General features: G+C 44.9%; 1 protein-coding gene across 1 annotated transcript in view; it reads left to right on the top strand.

Moving 5' to 3' along the window:
* Positions 1-22,482, top strand: part of NIPAL2 (NIPA like domain containing 2) — a 96,965-nt gene that overhangs the window by 68,776 nt on the left and 5,707 nt on the right. Inside the window, exons 5-8 of the mRNA XM_062189493.1 lie at positions 3,287-3,408; positions 12,504-12,600; positions 19,773-19,908; positions 21,795-21,883. Coding sequence (XP_062045477.1) covers positions 3,287-3,408; positions 12,504-12,600; positions 19,773-19,908; positions 21,795-21,883 — 444 coding nt within the window. The remainder of the gene's footprint in view (positions 1-3,286; positions 3,409-12,503; positions 12,601-19,772; positions 19,909-21,794; positions 21,884-22,482) is intronic.

A 22,482-nucleotide genomic window follows, 5' to 3' on the forward strand; every position in this document is an offset into this window, starting at 1 on the left:
ATTTTAAGGACATTTATTTGAGGAAGTGCAAATGGCTGTCTTCAACACTTTCAGACCCTTTTGAAAAATATGCACATGACTCATAAAGGAGACAGTAAAGCACTTTTAAAAATGTGAATGACATGAAACAAACAAGCAGACAAGTGGTAGCAGTTATCCAGAGGTGATTCAGTAATTGTCAAAGGTAGATGAAATTAAAATTATTAAGAAGAAAGAATGTATGTGGCTGCCAATGAATTACTTACTAGTCTCACAATGACATAAGGCTCAAATGAAATAATATGCATGGAAAGGTACTATGAAAGTGTACTTGCAAAATCACCCGCCTTTTCACTTGTTTTTAGCTTAGAAATGCACTGAGGTTATATGGTGACAGTGATGGCCATGGAAGGCCAGTGTGGAAGCAGATGGCAAACAGGCAGTAGCGAATGTTAAGCTGCATAAATAAGCTGGCCTCCATCTAATACAGCACTGCACAGACGTAAAAAGAATGAGGCTACCCTGGGTACATGTCCTTCAAGATACTATGTAGAATAAAAGCAAGACTCAGAAATATATAGTATGCCCATATGGGTAAACAAAATCCAAGATGAGTGTTTGGCGTCGTACTTACGATATCACTTGGGATGCCCACAGCCTGTAGCAGACTGCCTGGATTCAAGTTCCGGCTCTGCTCTGAATTCTAGCTTTCTGCGAATTTGCACCCTGGGAGGCAGTAGGTGGTGGCCCAAGTACTTTGGTCCCTGCCACCCACACAGAAGACCTGACTGAGGTCCCAGCTCCTGATTTCAGCCTGGCCCAGGCCCAGCTATTGCAGGCTTTTAGGGAAACTATCAGATGGTAGCTATCTCTGTCTGTCTGTCTATCATCTATCTGTCTGTCTGTCTACCTACCTATCTCTATCTCTTACAAATAAGTTTTCTAAAAAATCCTATTCAAATTCAGACACAGTACACAATCTCAAAAAAAAAAAAAAAAAACCCTTGGAACTAGTATTGTGGTCACCTTTGAGGAGGGAAGCTAATGGGTCACCAAGGTGTGTGAGATGTGTCACTTCCCACTGAATTTTTACCACCTCCACATGTCACCCGTTTGAAACAAAATTAAAACCTGAGCAAGTTCATCAACACAAGACACTGTTCGATGAGATAAAGAAATGACATATCTGGAGAGAAGCCTGATACACGCAGCAAATCTGGATTTCACAAAGGACACAACTGGGAGTCAGGAAGACTTTTTAAAGTGTATTCAATGGATTGACGCTACTTTATTATTCGAAGTTTAGAAAACTGGTGTTTTAATCCCTCCTTCTTAGGAATCTCTTTTTTTAAAGATTTATTTATTTATTTATTTATTTATTTATTTATATATTTGAAAGGCAGAGTTACAGGACAGTGAGGGGGGAGGTGGGGAAGAGAGAGAGATTTTCCATCTACTGGTTCACTCCCCAAATATCCCCAATGGCCGGGACTGGGCCAGGCTGAAGCCAGGAACCGGGAACTCCATCCGAGTCTCCCATGTGGGTGCAGGGACCCAAGTACTTGGGCCATCTTCCACTACTTTCCCAGGTACATTAATTAGGAGGGAGCTGGATTGGAAGTGGAGCAGCCAGGACTTGAACGGGTGCTCATATGGGATGCTGGCATTGCACATGGTGGCTTTTGCCTGCTGTGCCACAATTCTGGCCCCAGGAACCTAATTTTAAAAAGTTATCTTGGGTCTGGTGCTGTGGCGAAGTGGGTAAAGCTGCCTCCTGCAGTGCCAGCATCCTACATGTATGCCGGTTCGAGTCCTGGCTGCTCCACTTTTAATCCAGTTCTCTGCTATGGCCTGGGAAGGCAATAGAAGATGACCCAAGTCCTTGGCCCCCGCACCCATGTGGGAGACCCGGAAGAAGCTTCTGGCTTCGGATCAGCACAGCTCCAGCCATTGCAACCATCTGGAGAGTGAACCCGTGGATGAAAGACCTCTCTCTCTGCCTCTGCCTCTCTGTAACTCTGCCTCTCAACTTAATAAATGAATCTTAAAAAAAAAAAAAAGATAATCTTTTTTTTGCCAAAGAAAGGATAGGAGTAACCAATAATTTTCCTCTAAGTTCTTATATATATATGGTTTTTATTACTTTGCTTTTATTACAATGTTTAATAATGTATGTTGTTTTCATATTAAAAGTCTTCAATGAATATAGCTTTAAAAATTGTGTATCTAATTACTGTCTGCACAAAATATTACAGAATAAAGTATTACATTGGAGGGAACTTATTGTGGCTTCTGCAGGACCCTGAATAGCTGTGGTCAAGCTTGTGTGAGAAGTCAGATGCTGTTTGCCCTCAGAAACCAGTTCAGAACCTAAATCATTTGGTTCAAAAAAAGTGGGAAATTGGTGCCTTCAAGTTGTATGAGTGAACAGACAAACCGCCATTGCAGGTTGGGATCGATACTCAGCAGTGGCCTCCGTGGTGAACTGGTTGGATTAAGTTTAGAATTGTGCTATCTGAAAAATTCCACACATCTAAGTGTTTCTCGGGTTCCTAACTATATATAAATGAGCAGCTTTCAGTGGTGCTGGGAAGGGCGAGTCCCCCCTTCCCCTCTCCTTCCATGGCCACCCCTCACACACCCGTCCCTTCCTCCATCATTTTGTGCAAACCTACAGTGATGGCAGGAACATACTCCTGCCATAGGTTTCTGATGTGACTTTTAAAAATAATAATAATAAGATCCCCTTGGAATTCTAGATTCTAGAGCAGAGTAACTAACCTCCTACAGCCAAGTCAGTATTCATTTTGTTACTTCTGCTCTCAGGAAGGCAATAGGTGGCAGTGGTTTAAGGTGCACGGTTCCAGAGTGTCCAATCTCAAGTCAGCTCACTGTGTGAAAACCCTCCAGAGAAGAGTGGGTGCAGAGCCCACGGGCCTTGCAGTCTAGATCCAGATCCACGGCGCACTTGCTGGCCCATATGGAAACAGTCAGCATGGCTGTGTGCTCGCATCTCTGTAAGCACGTGCTGAGCTGCCCCATCTTGGGAGCAAGCTGCACTGAAAAGGCCAGGCTTCGTGGGGAACAGCAGAGTGAAATCGGAAGCTAGGGCCTGCCCCATCCTTTCCCTCACCTTGTGCTCCCTTGAAGGTGATCTCTGCTGCCACCTGGGGATGGCTGATGTTTTGATGGAAGGCACTGTTGGTTCTTCTACGAGCAATGCTCAGGCTCTCGGTGATGTTTGCATCAACAAAAGGCTCTAAGGGTCCCTTTTCAATTTGATTTGTCTTTTCCATTTTGTTTAAAGGAATGGCATTGGCATTTGCGGGAACATACTTATTGGTGAACTTTGCTCCAAATGCGACTCAGGCCATTTCAGCGAGAACAGTGCAGTATTTCTTGGTCGGCTGGCAATTCCTGATCTATGTGGTAAGAATTCTAAACGTTTTACTGTCCCTGAAGCTTTATCTTCCAGACCCCTGGAACACGCAGGCAGTAGAAAACTGATACCATCTTTTCTTTTCAGCTCTGATGACTTATTAAAATGCAGATATATCTGACCAATACCAAAATATTTGAAACACTAAGTTAACAACAGAAATGCCAGAGTTTTTGAAGTACTGAGTTAGCATCTTCAAAGAAGTTTCCTTTGAAATCACCGCAGCAGGTTATCTGACAGAAGCAGTAACACTGTGCCGAGAGATGCATAAAAGGAAAAATGAACTCATCTGACTCAGAGCTGTGAAGCCATAGACTGAGATAGTTTATCTGATACAGTGGCTCTACGTGGCAGGGATAAGGACAGAACATGATCAAAAATGGCTGAAGTGTAACTTGTCACAGAAGTCCATTTAGATAGGAGAATAAGAATGTTCTAGGAAGGGCAGGTAGTAAGAAGAAATCTGAGCCAGCACCATGGCTCAATAGGCTAATCCTCCGCCTGCGGCGCCGGCACACCGGGTTCTAGTCCCGGTCGGGGCGCCGGATTCTATCCCGGTTGCCCCTCTTCCAGGCCAGCTCGCTGCTATGGCCTGGGAGTGCAGTGGAGGATGGCCCAAGTGCTTGGGCCCTGCACCCGCATGGGAGACCAGGAGAAGCACCTGGCTCCTGCCTTCGGATCAGCACAATGCACCGGCCGCTGCGGCCATTGGAGGGTGAACCAACGGCAAAGGAAGACCTTTCTCTCTGTCTCTCTCTCTCTCACTGTCCACTCTGCCTGTCAAAAAAAAAAAAAGAAAAGAAAAAAGAAATCTGAGATGCTCTAGCTGAGCATTGAGTCCAGAACTAGGTTGGTAAAACAGTTGTGAATTCAGTCTGAAAAATCAAAGTGCACACTTTTAAGATTAACTGTGACCTCAAAGCACCACCAAGTCCGGTCCTCAAATAGACAAAATAGTATAATCCTACTTTATTGCTCAGTATATAAAAGCACAACAATTTTGTCTACAGGGACCCGTTTATTGGTGAGCTTTGCTCTAAGTGTACTGAGGATATGACAGCAGCAGTCTGAGTCTGTGTGACAAGAATTCTGACCCTTGGAACACAGGTGTTCCCAGGTCTTTTATCTTTATAGTCTCTTGTCTCTTACCCTACAAGGTAGTCAGGTTTCTCTGTTGCTACTGTTTTTTTTATTATTATTATTTTTACTACCCTTTAATGAACTATCCTATGTCCGTTTCTCCATTCACCACCAAAAATGTGTTCAAATAATATCCTCTTGCTGGCCCTGTCCACTTTCTCAGCTCCCTACACAGGGGTGGGGAACACCCAGCCCACGGAATCATTTGGTCTGGCCCCAACAAGACAACCGACTGCAGGTGGGACTTGAACTTCTATAAATACCGCAGGCTAGTTTTTAAGTTGGTAATTCTGTCTGGCACGAGAAGGATGTGATAAATACTCACAGGGCCCTTGGCAGGGAAAAGGTTCCCCACCCCCTGTAGATCCCTCCCCACAAAGCGCTAACAGAGTTGCTTTTTTCCGCCTTGATTCTTCTTGAATCTGAGCGCCTTGCTCCGTGGCCCGTCGTCTTCCTGGGACATCTCTTCCTGGGCTTCCTCAGTGTGTTTTCTCCCTTTCTCTGCTTTCTCTCTGACTAATCCACCCCAGGCTCTTGGTGGGCATCTCCTACTTTCCTGCCAGCCTCTTGCATCTGTTTATGGCACGTACTCTTGCAGGGTCTTTAAAAAAAAAAAAAGATTTATTTGTTTTATTTGAAAGTCAGAGTTACACAAAGAGAGAAGGAAAGGCAGAGAAAGAGAGAGAGAGGTCTTCCATCTGCTGGTTCACTCCCCAGTTGGTAGCAGCGGCTGCCAGTCCTAAGCCAGGAGTTAGGAGCTTCTTCCCGGTCTCCCATGCAGGTACAGGGGCCCAAGGACTTGAGCCATCTTCTACTGCTTTCCCAGGCCGTAGCAGAGAGCTGGATCAGAAGAGGAGCAGCTGGGACATGAACTGGTGCCCATTTGGGATGTCTGCAGTGCAGGCGGCAGCTTTACTTGATACACAACAGCGCCAGCCTGCTCTTGTAGGGGCTTTTAAATGACCACTCCCCATCCCACCATCGTCCTCCTCCCAGATCCTGCCTAGCTCTCCTGCCCCAGTCTTTCCTGAACACCAGGTCTGTGTTCTCATTAGCCCACTGTTGACTCACCCGTGCCTGACATGCCATGGGTTCCCCAAATACAGCACATGAAGCACCAACCTCACTGTCTTCTCCCCGGCCTCTCTCCTCTCAGCCTCCCACATCAGAAGCCTGAGCTACACGTGACTTTTCCCACACCCTCGTTCTGCATCCCCACCCCCATCCTGTTGGGTACTCTGAAGTCTCTTGAACTTGGCCCCTCTTTCTGCATTCCCCTCACCATTGCATGAATTCAAGCTTTCGCCATCTCTTGCTTAAATGATCCAGCAGCCTCTTAATAAGTTTTTTGCCTCTACTGCTGACCATGAACACTGCAGCTACAAACCCAGTCACAGCAACACGCCCATCCAGCCATGTAGCTGTCATGTCTGTCTACTGTCCCCCGCCTCCTCTGACCCACGACTTCATCCTCTTACCACCCCCTGCACCCTCACCCCAGTGTGCACAGCCCAAACATGATCCCCACAGTGAAATACTGCCCAATGAGCTGATCCATTTTCTGAGCTTTGCACGGGCCATGTTCTGTTTGATTTTCTTTTTACCTGTAAACTTTACTCTAGCAAACCATGCACTTCTTCAGGGCAAGAACTCTTCCTGGCTGATCAGTCCATTGTTCAGCTTACCAGTCCTAATGCCCTGCCAACTTAAACACCTGTTACTTGTGTGTTATGGCCCTGGCTCCCGTTCTCGTGGACTGTACTTCCGCCCTAGCTTTGTCACTTCCTCCTCCTTCCCTTACGCCTGCCCTCCCTCAGCCTCAGCCTGTGGGACTGGACTTCCCAACTGAGCCTCCTTTGTGGCTGTCATACTTTGTGCCTCGTGTCTGCCCATGTAGCTTCCCACTTGTCCACTGTGTTCAGTTCTTTAATGATCACAGCTTTCATCGATCAACTTAGAAGCGCTGGAGGGGATTTTAATCTCTGCGATTTACTTAGGCTCTTTGTACTTTGTTGGCTGTTTCATGATAGCCCAGACTTGAAGCTCTACCAACACATTACTAGTTCCTGCCTACAGGCAAAACAAGTTCTCATCCAGTAAGAAAAGAGTGATGTAACTGGTGGCCAGAAAAGCGATAGCCTGACTTGAATCCTTTGGAGATTAAAGATGCATCAAGACTTATTTCCCGGAATAAACAGCATTGTTTGATGATGAGATGCCTTGTTTTGTTTTAACACCAGAGAAAATATTTGAAAAGAACCATACTACTTTTTTAAATATTTCATTTATTTATTTGAAAGTAGAGTTACAGATAGTAACACAGAGAGGGAGAGATAGACAGAAATGTCTTCCATCTGCTGGTTCACTCCCCAAATGGCTGCAATGGCTGGAGCTGAGCCCATCTGAAGCCAGTAGCCAGGAGCTTCTTCCAGATCTCCCACATGGGTGCAGGGGCCCAAGTACTTGGGCCATTTTCTACTGATTTCCCAGGCCATAGCAGAGAACTGGATCAGAAGAGGAGCAGCCAGGACTAGAACCGGTGCCTATATGGGATGCCGGCACTGCAGGCAGATGATTAACCTACTGCACAATAGCATTGGCCCCCATACTGCTTTTTAATTCAACCTTCCATTTCCACAAAAAATACTATGAAATTCTTTACATTTTGCCATTTGTCAAAATCAACCCTTAAATTCAGCCATTTGCACTCATCCATTCAACTGATTAGACGCCTAGTACAGAGAAGAATTCCTACAGCAGGGACTTGACAGCTCCAGGAGAGACTGTACTTAAGAATGTGTGAAAGTAAATGCCACAGAGAAAAACGTAAACAATGCTGAGTATTTATAAGATAGCATAAACTAAGCCTTTACTGAAGTCACATTTGAATAGCGCTGTCGGCATTAGACCCAGCAAGGGGAGGAATCTATATTGCGCTTGTTTGGAATTTAACCCATTATTTAGTTCCCTCTCGAAGACTTTCAGAGAGATGGATTAGATACCAACATCTTCTGCAGAAGATCCGTTTAAGTCTGCTAAACCTCTAAGTCAGGAATATTTAATCCTCAGGTGTAGCAAGTTCTTTGCTTTTCCTGCAAACCATGAGGGCAAGGATGGCAGTTACAGTAATTAAACAAATCTTCAATGTCTAGTTCACCGATCTGTGAACTATGCCAGGTGTAAATACAGAATTACCTTGCAAGAGTATTCAAATAACTTATAAAATGAACAAAAATATCTGAAAGTCAGAGTCAGTTTTATATTTCCCCAAAACGGGATTGTAAAACTGCCGTCCAGACTGGCTCATGGCTCTGTTCTCCCCTGGTGACCTGGACCAGAGGGGCGTCTGTTTCACCTTCCAGCTGCCCACGGAAACAAGGCCCTGGAGGTGAGCTTCTGATCTGACGCTGCTTGAGGTTCAAGGCCCAACCAGCTGGAGCAAGAGCCCAAGGCACGGCCTCTTCGAGAAACTCATGGTCTCTTTCAGGGTTCTTAGGAAAGAGGCAGGTTTCCATGTGTTCCTGGGTGCCCGGGGCTGAATGGACCACGAGGAGCCTTAGTTGAGCGACACCTACTAAGATGTCCTGCAGAGCTGGAGCGGCCCTGGGCCTCCATGACTTCATGTTCTTTGGCAGGCTTGCCCGTGGCCACTGTGCCCGCCCAGATTTTCCGAAGGACTATTCAAATCGAAACCTCTGTTGTGAACACAAAATCCTCTGCACGGGGCTCGTTCTCTCCCTGCCAGACAGAAGATGAAATCAGCAGAAGCAGGGGCCAAGCCTGTGGTCGGTGTCATTCTATACCCAAAACCGCCAGCCACGTCGACCTTTCCAGCAGATGTGCTTCGAAACCCACCAGCAGGTGTTAAAAACCTGAAAGCCGGGGGGAAGCTGTGTGTTTTTACAAGACATCGGTATCTGCTGCGTGACGTTCATGTGCTTCGCTGTGTGAAAGCACGCAGGACCAGTGTCTCTGCGCCAGGGCACAGCCCTGCCGTCCCAGAGCCCACACGCCCTGGCCACTGAGTCCTGCACAGCATTGCTCTCTCTGCCTCGGGCACCGTTATCTTCTGCCTCTGGTGGGCGGGGACACCTAAGCTTAAGGAGGTCATGTGACTTGCCCCAAAGCACATAAATGTTAGGGGGCTTCAAAAAGTTCGTGGAAAAGGAAATTAAAAGATAAGCTTATTTTGGTGCAAAAACTTTTTTTTTGCGATCCCTGCATAGTTTTTTTCACATTATACATTTTTTTCCATGAACTTTTTGAAGATCCTTTCATAGAATAGGTTTCGAAGGCTTTTTTGCACCCAAATAAACCCATCTTCATTCTATTTTTCTACATACTTTTTTTTTTTTTTTTTGAAATACCCTGTGCTGAGTGGCAGGGCCAGGATTGCAAACCAGGCTGGCCCACTGTGGACACTCAATCCTATGCCCTGCCCCGGGTACCTCTCCTGGCAGAATGATGAACGCTGACCCCCAAGGGGCAAATCTTTGTCCATACCTGACCTTCAGGAGGGCCTCGGCTGAGCCCAGCCCTTTGGGACAAAGAAGCGGTATCAGGAGCTAAGCTTTCAGCAAAGAGCTTGGCGAGAGAAGGTGAGCTAACCTTGGGTCAGAGTGTGGCTCTGGCAGTGAGGCAGCGGCACTGACATTTTGTGTCTCTTTGCCACCTCATCCCATGCATTTCCAGTGCTCTGTGTACCATAGGAAACAGGATGATTTGTGTCTGTCTTTATGTTAGAGAATCCATTCACAATCAATTCAGAAAACTCACCCTGAGCTTTCTGTTCTCTGCCAAGATGCCAGGGGTCCGAGACCCGAAATCGTTTTCTGTGACTTCCACAATAAATTGTCACCACCTTAGTGGCTTACGACAACACCCCTTTACGAGCCTACAGCTTTGTGGGGCAGAAGTCTGACACAGGTCTCGTTGGAGCACAGTCAAGGTGCTGGCAGGGCTGTGCTCCTCGCTGGAGTCTCCAGGGAAGAATCGATTTCCTTGCCTCTTCCAGCTTCTGGGGGCCGCCAGCATTCCTTGGCCCGGGTCTGTCTCACGTTGCAACACTCTCTGACCGCAGCTGGGAACGTTCTTGGGCCCACTTGGATCTTCCGGGATAATCTCCCCGTCTCACGGTCCGTAATCTTCATCCCAGCTGCAGAGCCCCTCTGCCGTGTGAAGTAACGTGGGCACAGGTTTTCGAGATTTAGGATGTGGACCCTGGGCTGGGGCGTGTGTGCGGGGAGGGGGTGTGGCGGTGTCATGAACCCTGCTGAGCCTCAGTTTCCTCCCTTGTAGACCTGGAGATGTTCTAATAGTGCCTCGCTCCTAAAGCGGTTGTGAGGAGCCAGTAAGTTAGCTCCAGGAAAGCCCTCGAGAGCAAGCACAGCCCGCACTGGGCATGCAGGAAGCGCCACTGAAATTTCTGAACTTGGAGACAGCAGTCAGGAAGGCAGCATCCTCCCGGGGCCCAGCAGCCGGGGGAAATCGCAGCTCCTGGGACTGTCTGCAGATGCACTGCTATTTCCAGAAAGAAAAAAAAAAAAAAAAAACCACGCAGTAGAAAGTGAATTACCATAAATTCATAGGGCTTGACTATTTTATTCCTGGGAGCTGTGCGACCTCCTGCCACAAGACAGAACCCAGAGCCGCGGGAGTCATGCCGTGAATAATGAGAACTCGTGTTTTATTTCTCGGAAGCTGCGGAAAGGCATTTGAAGAAAAAGTCCTGCATGGGTTTTCGAACTGGTAACAGCTACCTTCATCCCCCCCATCCTGCAAATGAAGAGTGGGCTTGCCGGTAGACGCAGCCAGCACACTGTGTGTGTGAGTGCGGGAAGAGCTTCGCGCCTCCGTGTAGCGTCTGCAGCAGCAGACCTGGGGTGAGGGGCATCCAGGCAGAGCCCACATTTCTGTTCCCAGCGGTGAGCGGGACAGAGAGGAGGACGCCCCGCGTTCTGATGGCAGCTTTAGGGAAGGCAAGGGAATAGGACTTTAATGGCTTTTGTAATCGAGTCAATTAAATTAAGGTCCTGGAAAATAAGCCCTATAAAGAAAAGTGAAAATAATCGGTTTCATTTGCCAGCAGGGGAAAACAGACTGAAGAATGATTTAATCTTCTGTGGCGAGATGGAAAGGTTTCTAAATGGGGACGGCAGGGTCTTCCCGCTTCCCTGCCCACAGAGGGATTAAAGGAGAAAGCCAATCGGCGAGCAGAATCTGGAACTGAAGCAGACTGAAGGGCTCCCCGAATCACATGCACTCCTGGAACGAAGGGAGTCCCAAATGCCAGAGGTTTTTTTTTTTTTTAAGAAAAAAATTCCCGGTGATGCTTTTACTTGTCTGTGTCAGAAAAACAAACATTCACTTTGATGATTTCAGTCCAGGGACACCATCTCTTATCGAAAGAGTGTTAATGATAGCTTACGTTCAGCTTTTGGTCAGGGCTGCAAAAAATACTAAAAATAAAACTGAGAACTTAAAATTACACTAGACTTTTCTTAAGGGGTGAGAAAACTTCAGGCTTTCAGTCAACTAATATGTGTTGGACACTCAATTTATTAGATATTAGGTCTTTTTGGCAAATCGTTCATAATAAATTTTAGGTATAACTTACTCATTGGTTCCATAAATACTGAGTGACCAGCTATGTGCCAGACGCGGGAGACAGAGTAACAGACAGCAGGCAAGGTCCCTATTCTGGTAGGGGAGAGAGACAAGAAACACGGAGGTACATGAACAAGAAATACAATATGGGAACCTGAAGCAGGGCTGTGACAGGAAGACCAGGTTGGCTTTTTCGGGTCAGAGTAGTTAGGGAAGGCCTCTCAGAGGACGTGACAAGGAGCTGCCAGCCGAGTGACCAGGAATGGTTATACAAAGACCAATGAAAAAGCTGTTCAAGCACCGTGAACAGTGAGTGCAATAGCCCAGAAAGAGCAATCTAACATTACAAAGAACAGAAAAAGGGACAAGGAAAGGCCATCATGGCCAACGAGCGCATCCAGGAGCAAGTGGGACGCAATGCAGTCAAGAAGTCAGCCGTGGCTTTGTAATCCAGGAGGAAATTTGGATTTTATCCTAAATGGACTAGGAAATTATCCAAAGGAGTGGCTGGATCTAATCTATATTTTTACCACATGTGTCATCCCGGATGAATCTCCTAAACATAATTCAGAGTGGAAGAAAGCAAGCAAGCGTGATTCCGCTTCTGTAAGGTCCGAAGGTGCACAAAGGATTCGGGTGCAGCTTGGGGACACATCGAGACGTGAGTGTAGAAGTGAATGGTGGGCTCCCGCTTCAGCGTAGGGTTCCTGGGAGAGGCCGAGGAGGAGAATACAGTGAGAGATTTCGAAGGCCATGCTGGGTTGTGTTCCTGCAGTTGGGTAGAGTACTCGTCGTGTTACTGAAGATACCTTAAACATATATGGGATATTTCATGATGCAACTTGTACTTCTAAGGGATCCCTGTGTTCCTGAACAGCTGGTTTGTTGAAAGGCAAGGGTACCATTGGAGACGAACTGGAAGCTTATCGCAGTAGTGCAGAGAGAGGAGGACAGGGAGCCAGGCTCGGGGAGGAGTTTCTGGTTTGGGCCAGGGAGGAATTTTGATGCTGGCATGAACTGAGGGGCCTGAGGACCCATTTGGGAAGACATTTTGGGAATCTGAGGCACAATTTGGGGTCGGAAAGTTCAGTGCTGCCCAGATTAGTGTGGAGTGTCCATTAAACACGGACAGGGAAACATCTGGTAGACCTATGGATGAGTGAGCCCAGAGTTGGCAGGGAAGTGAAGCCTTTGGGCTCTGTCCGGGTGTCCCTGGTGGCTCTGGGTGACCGTGGCTGCTTGTGTCGTCCCCATGACTCCTGTGGGAGAGCCGTTGCAAAATCAGCAAGGGAAGCTTTGTGTAGAGTAACTTACCCTTTCTCATCCTTTTCACGTCTAGATTTTAGAAATACTACTTTTCTGCATCCTCCTGTATTTCCATAAAAGAAGAGGAATGAAGCACATGGTGATTCTGCTGGCTCTGGTGGCACTCCTAGGTGAGAGCGTGCTTTGGTTCCTGATCCCTGGCGGTGCTAGGTCATCAACAAGACCTGGAGGAAAATCCCGGGCGTCCTGGTCCTCGTTTTCACCTCTGCTGGATGGGTAGAAACCGAGTCTGAATTATATAAATTACACTTTAAACACAGTTGCCCTTTGTATCCTAGGGTTCCAAACTAGAGAATTCAGCCAACCACAGGTCAAAGGTATTCAGCCCAAAAGAAAAAAATGGATCTCAACTGAGTGTGTATAGACTTTTTTCCCTTGTCATTATTCCCTAAATAGTTTACAGTATTAGGCATTCTAAGTACTCTAGATTATATGGGAGGATATGACTGAGTTACATGCAGCTGCCATGCCATTTTATATAAGGGACTTGAGCATTGACAGATTTTGGTATCTGTGGGGCGGGCTGAGAGTCCTGGAGCCAGTCCCCTACAGATGCCAAGGGATGATGATAATTGAAAACTATTAAAGGAGGAATAAACTAATGAACCCAATTGAAACTTTTGTGCCAGGAATTAGTTAGCAAGACCTATCCTGTTTACATTTAAAAAAAAAAAAAAGAAAATACAGTTAATAAGAAACATAAAGGTAAGCAGGATGATTTTCCTGAATACCACATTTCTTTCGTTCATTGTTTCCCTGTCCATTTCCATTTCCACTCCCCCCACCCCCACCCCCCAGAGCTCCTGGTCAGATTTGAGAACTGATGCTGGGTAAGCCCCTGTGTATATATTAACGCAGCCTCTTTCCTCTCTCTCCTCCCCACGCACTCAAACACCTGAAGAGAGACCAACACCAGGAGATCTGACTAGTCATTGGGAAACTCCCTTTCTGGAATTTTATTTGCATTCTTCCTTCGCCTCTTCTTTCCCAATAAGATGTCCTATATACCTTGTGTTGTTGTCTGTGGTCTGGTAGGTTGTACTGCATCACATCCGTGAGGGACCGGACTCTTCATTTCTCGTTCTCGTCAGCTCCCTCTGTCCTTTGCGTGAGGGATTTGTGTTTGTGATTGCGGCTTACGGGAAACAAATGGGCTCGCCACCGTGTTCAGGGCTGCTGTCGCTGAAGAGATCGGAAAGGAGACTTTATACTTGTTTCTTTTCAAACAATCACATAGAACCAAAGCAAACAGCTAAGGCAGAGAATGTGCACTATCCAGGAGAATATTAAATATAATGACAGTTTAGATAGAAACATAAGATGGCAAAATTAGGAGCATCCACACCAGCTTTGAACATAAAGATAAATGGGATGAGTTTACCTACTAAAAAATGGACATGAGAGAAAGTCTCAGGTTGATTCTGAAAAAGATTCTCAAATTGTATTCAGTACTTTTGCACTGGTAGAGATGCAGGGGAGTGATTGAAATAGCTGCCACCCAGGCTGCTGGGTGCCGCTTCCTCCTAACCCCCAGCCCTGCCAGGATGAGCTACTAAGCATTAATGCAGGGAGCCACTGGATCCTTTTCCTGTGGCTCCAGGGCCAGCAGCCTTTCTGATTGGCTCCTGCTGGTTGTGAAATGTTTGGACCATAAATGAGAGTACTTCAACAATTTTGTGAAAATGAAATTAAAAGTATCAGTTTATTTTGGTGCAAAAACTTTTTGGTGCAGGATTTCTTTTTCATAATACATAGAAAGTCTGTAATATAAAAAAGCTGTGCACAGATTTCACATTTTTTGGCACCAACATATACTTTTAATTCCATTTTTTCACAAACATTTTGATGTGCCTTCATATATCAATTTCAATTAAAACAAGGTAACTCAGTTCTAAAGTAGAAGAAATCAGAGAATCATGATGTTACTAAGCTAAAAATCAAGACATAAAATAATTTTAAAACGGCAATTTTATCTTGATAAAAAGTGTCTAGCCCACAAAAATGTCATATTTAATATGCTATGGAGATCTGCAGAAAATACAAAATTGCATTAACAGAAATATAAAGGGATTAGGAGACTTCTCTGGGCTCATGGAAGGTACATAAACATAAAGACATGTTAAGATAGAATATCTACATAACTTAATTTGGTCTGGTAGCATTAATATTGGACTCTCTCTTGTGCCTGGGTAACATTTAAGGTTGCTGACTATATAATTAGCCTCAAAGAAATCCTTGATAAATTCCAGGGAGCTGTAATAGTACAGGCCACATTCTGGGATCACAGAGTGATGTAAAAAAGAGAAAATAATAGCAGAAAGACATCAGTAAAACCTACCACCTGAAAATGTTCACCTTCTTCCTAACCTGCAGCTGGACAAGGTGGAAAGCAAAGTTTCATTATAGTATATATTTTTGAAATTATTATGAAAACACTTAGTGTTAAAACCTATAGCTTGTGAGTAATGCTGCTTTTAAAGGAAATTAAGTGCTCAATTCAAGAAGGAATAAAGGTAAAGAAAGCAGAAATGAGCAATTTATTGAGGCAAAAAATTAACAAAATAATGGGAAAGCAATGAATGATAAATAAACCCAAGAATTAGTTATTTTAAAAAAAACCAATAAAATAAATCCTCCATTAGAAAAACATTCAATATCCCAAAATAGAAATAAAACATGGATAGATATGTAGATTCTAAATGTGTGTGTCAATACACGTGTACATATACATCCCAGGGGACTTCAAAAAGTGTGTAGAAAGTGAAATTAAGAGTTTTATTTTGGTGCAAAAAATTCTGAAATCCTTGTGTAGTTTTTTTTCATGATATTATTTTCCATGAACTTGTTGAAGACCCCTCATTAATCAATAAATTGCTTATTTCTGAAAAGAAAGTAACTGTGAAGGAAATGAAGACATTGTTAACAAGTTACACTATGAAAAAGAACCAGGGTCTTCAGACCTTCAAGGAACAATGGCAGAGTTCTTATGATGTTGGGAGGCTCTAAAGATATAGAAGGAAGCTTCTTTAGCACAATCAGATAATACCAGTCCCAGGGGCCAGCGCTATGGCACAGAGGGTTAACGCCCTGGCCTGAAGCACCGAAATCCCATATGGGCGCCGGTTCTAGTGCCGGATGCTCCACTTCCAATCCAGCTCTCTGCTATGGCCTGGGACAGCAGTAGAGGATGGCCCAAGTCCTTGGGCCCCTGCACCCACGTGAAGAAGTTCCTGGCTCCTGGCTTTGGATCAGCTCAGTTCTGGCCTTTGCGGCCAACTGGGGAGTGAACCATTGAATGGAGGACCTCTCTCTCTGCCTCTCCTCTCTGTGTAACTCTGACTTTCAAATAAATAAATAAGTCTTCAAAAAAAAAAAAAAACTAAACAAATAATACCAGTCCCAAATCTGAGAAAGATAGCACGAATGAAGAAGTCTATGAACTAATTTTGCTACTAAATATTGAAAAATATTCGTAGTGTTACATAAAATGGAAAGAGTAGCACACACCCTTGTGATTAAAAACACACTTGAAGCAAAAACTGGAAATCAGTGGAAGAGCAGAGGTGAGTTCTTTTTCTTTATTGCTGTTACAATATATTTATATGATGGATTAAAAAATGAGCTAAAAAGGAAGGTAAGGAAATGATAATAATCAGGAAGAAAGAATTACCTCCCTTTGCTGTGGCCGTGGTCTCCTTTCTTTTTATATGTGTACGTATGTGTATAAAAATATATATACATAGTTTTTGACTATGTTGACCGTCCATAATCGTATAAATCTATGCGTACAAAGTGCTGTTCTGACTTATAAAACGACGTGTGGAATAAACCAAATCCAGCTAGTTAACATAGCCATCACCTCAACCACTTAATATTTTTTGTGGTAAGAACGTTTGAAATTTTAGTTTCTTAGCAATTTAAAAACGTCTACCAAATCTCAGACAGGGGACTACACCAAGTGTTTTTGTTTTGTTCTGTTGCATAACACGTGAATATAGTTAATAATAGAAAATCGTGATCTCGTTTCTTAAATCCAGAGCATCTTAGTGGGGTTCTGTCGGGTGATGAGCAAGCTGGGGAAGCCAGGAAGTCCCTCTCTATCCTCCCCACACCCTGGCTTCCGAAGCAAAATTTCAACATGAATATTTATGGCTCTAATCCGGAGACAGCGATGGAGGATCCAGCAATCTAGGAAAAAGTTCTTGGAACAGGACAGAGAACTAAGAATAAACTGAGAGGGCCAAATTTCAGAACACGGTCAGACATGGGGGAGATGGTGTTCCCTGAGGATGGTAATATGTTCCTTGTCGAGAGGTAAGCAAATGGAGAAGGATAGAAAGAACCATCTAGAACCCATGTCACTGCGCACTGCAGGCCAGCGTGCCCGACCCTCCCTGGGAGAGTTTGCTGGTGTTGCCCAGAAGCCTTCACAGTGGCTGCTGACGCACTAATGCCCATTCAGGAGGTTTTTCTGAAGAAAGAGGAAGAGCGATATACACAGACACACAGAGCGACACTCAAGAATATTCACCTAAGCCTCATTTTTAGTAGTTAAAAAAAAAAAAAAGAATGCAAACCAAATACCCCAACAGCAGGAAGTTACTAACATAAATTAGACATTCATACATTTTTTTACAGCCAATAAAAATATTGATTTGAATGATACTTAATGACCTGGAAAACACTGAGTAGCAATGGAAAACAGGTTCCTCAGTAACATATGGTGTGTACCATATGACTCACATGTTGTGATTTGCACATAGCCATACTTACAGACAGAAAAATAACAATGTGCCCAAATGTTAAAAGTGGTCTGGGGATGAATGTTGAGATTACAGGTGTTTTCAATTTTTCTTTCCAGATTTCTTAGAATTTTCCCCAAAATTTTAAATGAGCATATATTTTATGGATGTTTTAAAAAATGAACATAAACTTTATTCATATTTCCAGTACTGGAGATACCTACTGACAGTATCTAAATGTAGATTCTTCTAGCTCCTTTTTCTGTGCATACTTAAGTGTTTTCTACTTTTATGTACACACATTAAAATGCTCCTGCATTACATCTTTGTATTTCCACTTACCAGACTCTCTCTCTCACACACACACTCACAAAGCTTACGTGTACTCAATACCAGCCTAGAAATAACTTGCAGAGTGACAGTAAATAGTGATTAATCAGTCGGTGATTATACATGCTTTGAAAATATAATGATTAACTAGAGAAGCTGATAGTTTGTTTAGCAGCTTAGTGAAACATTCTGGTTTTGTTTTTGCTTTTTGTTTACGTATAATTTAAAATCGGGTGGTGGCTCAGTTAGATGACCTTTCAAGTCCTTTGCAGCCCTGACGTTCAGAGGCTAATGGAGCAGTGTGTTCAGTTCCCTCTCCGTTCATTATCCCTTTGGGAAACTCGGCAGTTCAGACCACAAGGCCGTAACCACACTGTGCTCTAATTTCAGCAAAGTGTTTTAGGAGGAAATCAGGGTCCCTAAAGAGCTGAGCTCAAATTTAAACCATCAAGCGGTACACAGATCATCTCTACGGATATTTTAAATTCCCAGATCAGAGACGGCTATTGTTGGAAAATGTAAAAGGATGGCATCAAAAGACATTTTAGGATGAAGAAGAGCCTGCTCACAATGGGCTTCTCTGTCCCAGTTGAGCTTTTTCAGATTGTTTTCAGAATTTCTCACCTGGCCTCCCCTGTTAACTATGAAATTTAACCGAAAGAAAATGCCTAATTTGGAAGTGTGCCCTGATACCCTTCAAGTTAAAGTAATATTCTCCATTTTTTGGAAAAGGAAATCATGGAGGGCTCTACTTGGTTGGCCCTCACCTGCTATTTTAAACATATTCTTTATAAACACACACATATATAGAGAGAGAGATAATAGCTTTTCCAAAGCTGAAAGAACAAAGCTCAGATATATTGTGACCAGGTAACTCAGCAGCAACAAAGGGAGTATTTCTCCTTCACATTGCCTGTGACGTACAGTTAGTTGGTTTCATGTAAAAATTACCTTCAAACTTCCTGAGAGTTTCAGCTAAGTTATGTAATTATTTGCTACAGTAACTTCAGGGCACCTGGGCCGGAAAGAAAGCATTATCTTCATCCTGCAGAAGCACAGTGCTGCCAGAGAGTGCTCAGTGCCTTCCTACCCGTGCAACCTTATTAAGTCACTTTTTCTTAATTGCTATTTGGAAGCCACGAAATGTTTTTTCTCATAAGGGATGGATTTCCTCTGTACCATAGAAAATGAATACATATCCTGTAAATCTTAGATGTATGGTTGACGTTGAGAAATGAATTCTCAGCCGGGGTCCTGCTTCCCGTTATTGTCTTTTTTTTTTTTTTTTTTTTTTTTTTTTTTTTTTTTTTTTGACAGGCAGAGTGGATAGTGAGAGAGAGAGAGACAGAGAGAAAGGTCCTCCTTTGCCGTTGGTTCACCCTCCAATGGCCGCCGCGGTAGCGCGCTGCGGCCGGCGCACTGCACTGATCCGAAGGCAGGAGCCAGGTGCTTCTCCTGGTCTCCCATGGGGTGCAGGGCCCAAGCACTTGGGCCATCCTCCACTGCCTTCCCGGGCCATAGCAGAGAGCTGGCCTGGAAGAGGGGCAACCGGGACAGAATCCGGTGCCCCGACCCGGACTAGAACCCGGTGTACTGGCGCCGCAAGGTGGAGGATTAGCCTAGTGAGCCGCGGTGCCGGCGTCCATTATTGTCTTGATCAACAACAATGTCCCTCTCCTAAATGGTTCACACACACGTGGCCCTAGCTCTACCAGGACACTCAGGCTGTCAGCTGCTTTTCCCTTTCCAATCCTCTTATCTCTGGATTTATCACAGTAGAGTGGGGCCCTGCACCCACATGGGAAACCAGGAGAAGCACCTGGCTCCTGGCTTCGGATCAGCGCAGCACCAGCCGTAGTGGCCATTTGAGGGGTGAACCAACAGAAGAAAGACCTTTCTCTCATCTCTCCCTCTCACTGTCTGTAATTAACCTAATAAATTTTAAAAATCTAAAAAAAAATAAAAATAAAAAAAACATTTGACTCCAATGATTAAAAGCACCCAGTCACCCAGCAGCTCTTTAGCTAATTTCAGCAAATGTAACACAGAGCTACTGCATGGCTAGAGTCGTAGCCTGTACCTCTTACAAGAGTTTTCCTTCTTAAAGCATGGTTGGCGTGTTTGCTACTCTCCCACGTAAACCTAAGATATTTATTTGTAATTCTGTCCCAAACATGTGCTTTATTTGTGGTGTTTGTTTTCTTTTTCAGCCTCATTGACTGTTATTTCAGTAAAAGCTGTCTCGGGCATGATCACTTTCTCTATGACGGATAAAATGCAGCTAACTTATCCCATCTTCTATATCATGTTCATCATCATGATAGCATCTTGTGTTTTCCAAGTCAAGTAAGTCAGCTTCTACATACTCGCTAATCTCTCAACATTCCTGTGCTTCTCTGAGCATTAATCCTTATTGATTTCAGATGATAATTAAAATGAGCTACAACTGATTTCTAAGAGCAAGGGGCCTCCAGCTTCTCCGCAGCCAGCATGCCTTGCTTTGTCTTTCGCATCCAATAATAAGTTTTTACTCGGCATTGCCTTCATGTCTTCTGAGTTCTAAAGTGCGGCCGTAATCCAGCTAAGTGCACTTTGATGCTTTCCTGATGCTCTTCTGCTTGTAATTAATATCCCTCGTACACAGGTTGTCATTAGCAATAAATCAAAGGGGCGGGTCCACATCCAGGGCTTCATTCTAAATATAGGAGATGCATGAACCCTTCACCTTCGCTTCTTAGCTCATGCTCACGAGTCGCCCGGAGAGGGGCGAAACCAGACGCCTGGCCGGGAGGGAAATCCTTTCCCCAGAACTTTGCATCTCTGGCCAGAATTGGCTCTGTACCAGTGGGATTGTAGGGGGCTTGGTTTGTGTTCTCTTGGGGCCCCATCGTGGTGACATGGAACATTTTGAGTTTCCGTTCTTCTCCCCGCCCCCACCTCCATCTGCTCTGATCATGTCCGCTGCATCTCACCTCGTGATTGTACCTTTGCCTGCTAAACTCTCTGGAGTGGCCAGGAAGTTATCTGTTCACCCCCAGAACACCAGGCACGGGGCCAGTGCCAGTCAGGAAGTCAGAGCTGGAACTCGGAACACGAGATCTTCATTCTGGGGGTGCTGGAGTCTAGTCTAGTTGTTGTGGTCTGGGCAGAGACACTATGGCAAGGTCTGTGGAGAGTTTGCAGAAACCCAGTGTTTTGTCACCGTTTGTCACTTCCTTAGATGACTGACTGTGTTTCTCATATTTGGATCTTGCTATTTTGTTTCTTCTCCCTTTCTTTGAATTAGTTGGGACTGCTATTTCCTGAGGGGCTTAGCGTAGTTACGCCATGCTTTATGGATTTAAAAAGCAGACGGTATTGTTTCAGTCCCTGCACCCGTCAACACGGTAAAACTGGGGTTCCCAGACCCGGGTGCCCATTGCAGTCACCTGCAGACATTTGTTTGTATGTGTATGTGTGTGTGCACATATTGACATGCCCATGTGTATTCCTGCATATGTGTGTACATACACCAACATACATGCACACCTTGTTAGGTTTATAAGGAACTGTGTAGTCTGTATCCCCCTTGCTTCCACCCTGGACTCTACCCACTAAGATTTTTGCTGTCACTTGCTCTAGAGTGGGACCTAAGCTTCAGTGCTTTTTCAGAGCGCCCAGGGGATAAAGGTGCAGTTTGCTGCTTTAGCAACCAGGCTAGTCCCTGGCGGGGCAGACCAGCACACTTGTGGGAACCTGCATTCCGCGTGGTGGCCGGAGCAAGAAGCCCGGCTCCCACATGTGCTCTGCAGCTGGAGCACTGAGCGCTGGTTTTGAAACATTAAACATTCCTTTACTTCTCCATCTTCTTTCTTGGCACGTGGCATGTCAATGGATAGCTATACTATTCCCCAGATATGATATTTAACAGATTCTAGGGTCCATTCTAATGAATCAGCCCCAGTGTGATACTGGTCCAGCAGCTTGAACCGCTTCCAAGTCAAACTTCTGTGGCCTCGGAATATGATTAATTGCTTTTCATTGTTACTGTTGTTGGTTTAAACAGACCATAAAACCTGACATCTGATCTCATACATCAGATGCATATAAGCTATGACTGCTGATTGGAAATGCCCTCTCGCTGCACTTCCTTTCGCTTTGTAGTTGGAGCTAAAGAACACGCATTTCTTGAAGTTATTGTTAACTTGTTGCTGAACATCTCTTAAAGCTTCAGTAAGTGCCTTCTGCCCTAGGTTCCTGAACCAAGCCACGAAACTCTACAATACGACGACGGTGGTGCCAGTTAACCATATTTTCTTTACAACTAGTGCCATTATTGCAGGTGAGTTCTGGGTCTCTGGACATCCCAGGATTCCACCCCCGGCCACAAGCGTGATTGAAGTTTCTCAGAGTAGTGAGAGCATCGAGGAGTCTTTGGGTCATAGGAGCTGTGCAGCCCACAGCCCCCTGGCCTCCACCCGCCACGTCTGTCCTCGTGCACAGGTCGCTCTGCCGTCTGTGAGTGTCCCCCCAAAACTGTTCAGTCCCGTGTTGGATAGGAAATAGTCCTGCTGTCTGGCGAGGCCTCATTGTTGGAAACTGCCTCCTTATCTTGGGGCTGAAATTAGCTTCCTTGTAAATTCAAGGTACGCGACTCAGTTCTGCCTTCTGGAGTCTTCCCCTGGCCAGCCCATCAGATAACCAAAGCGACGGACAGGTCCTCTTGAGTCTGGTCTCTGGGCCAGGCATCCCAGCTCCGTGAACTCTTGCTGGCGTGCCCCTCTGTGGCTTGTTCAGAGGCTGGGGTATGAAACCGAGTTCAGTGTCCCAGGACAGGTCTGACACACAAGGACAGAAACTGCTCCCTTCACTGTTCAGGCCTCTCTTTTTCCACTATTATAATTCTTTTGTTTTTATGAACAAGTTTTTTATATGACAGAC

This window comes from Lepus europaeus, chromosome 4, assembly GCF_033115175.1.
Source record: "Lepus europaeus isolate LE1 chromosome 4, mLepTim1.pri, whole genome shotgun sequence".
Lineage (NCBI taxonomy): Eukaryota > Metazoa > Chordata > Mammalia > Lagomorpha > Leporidae > Lepus > Lepus europaeus.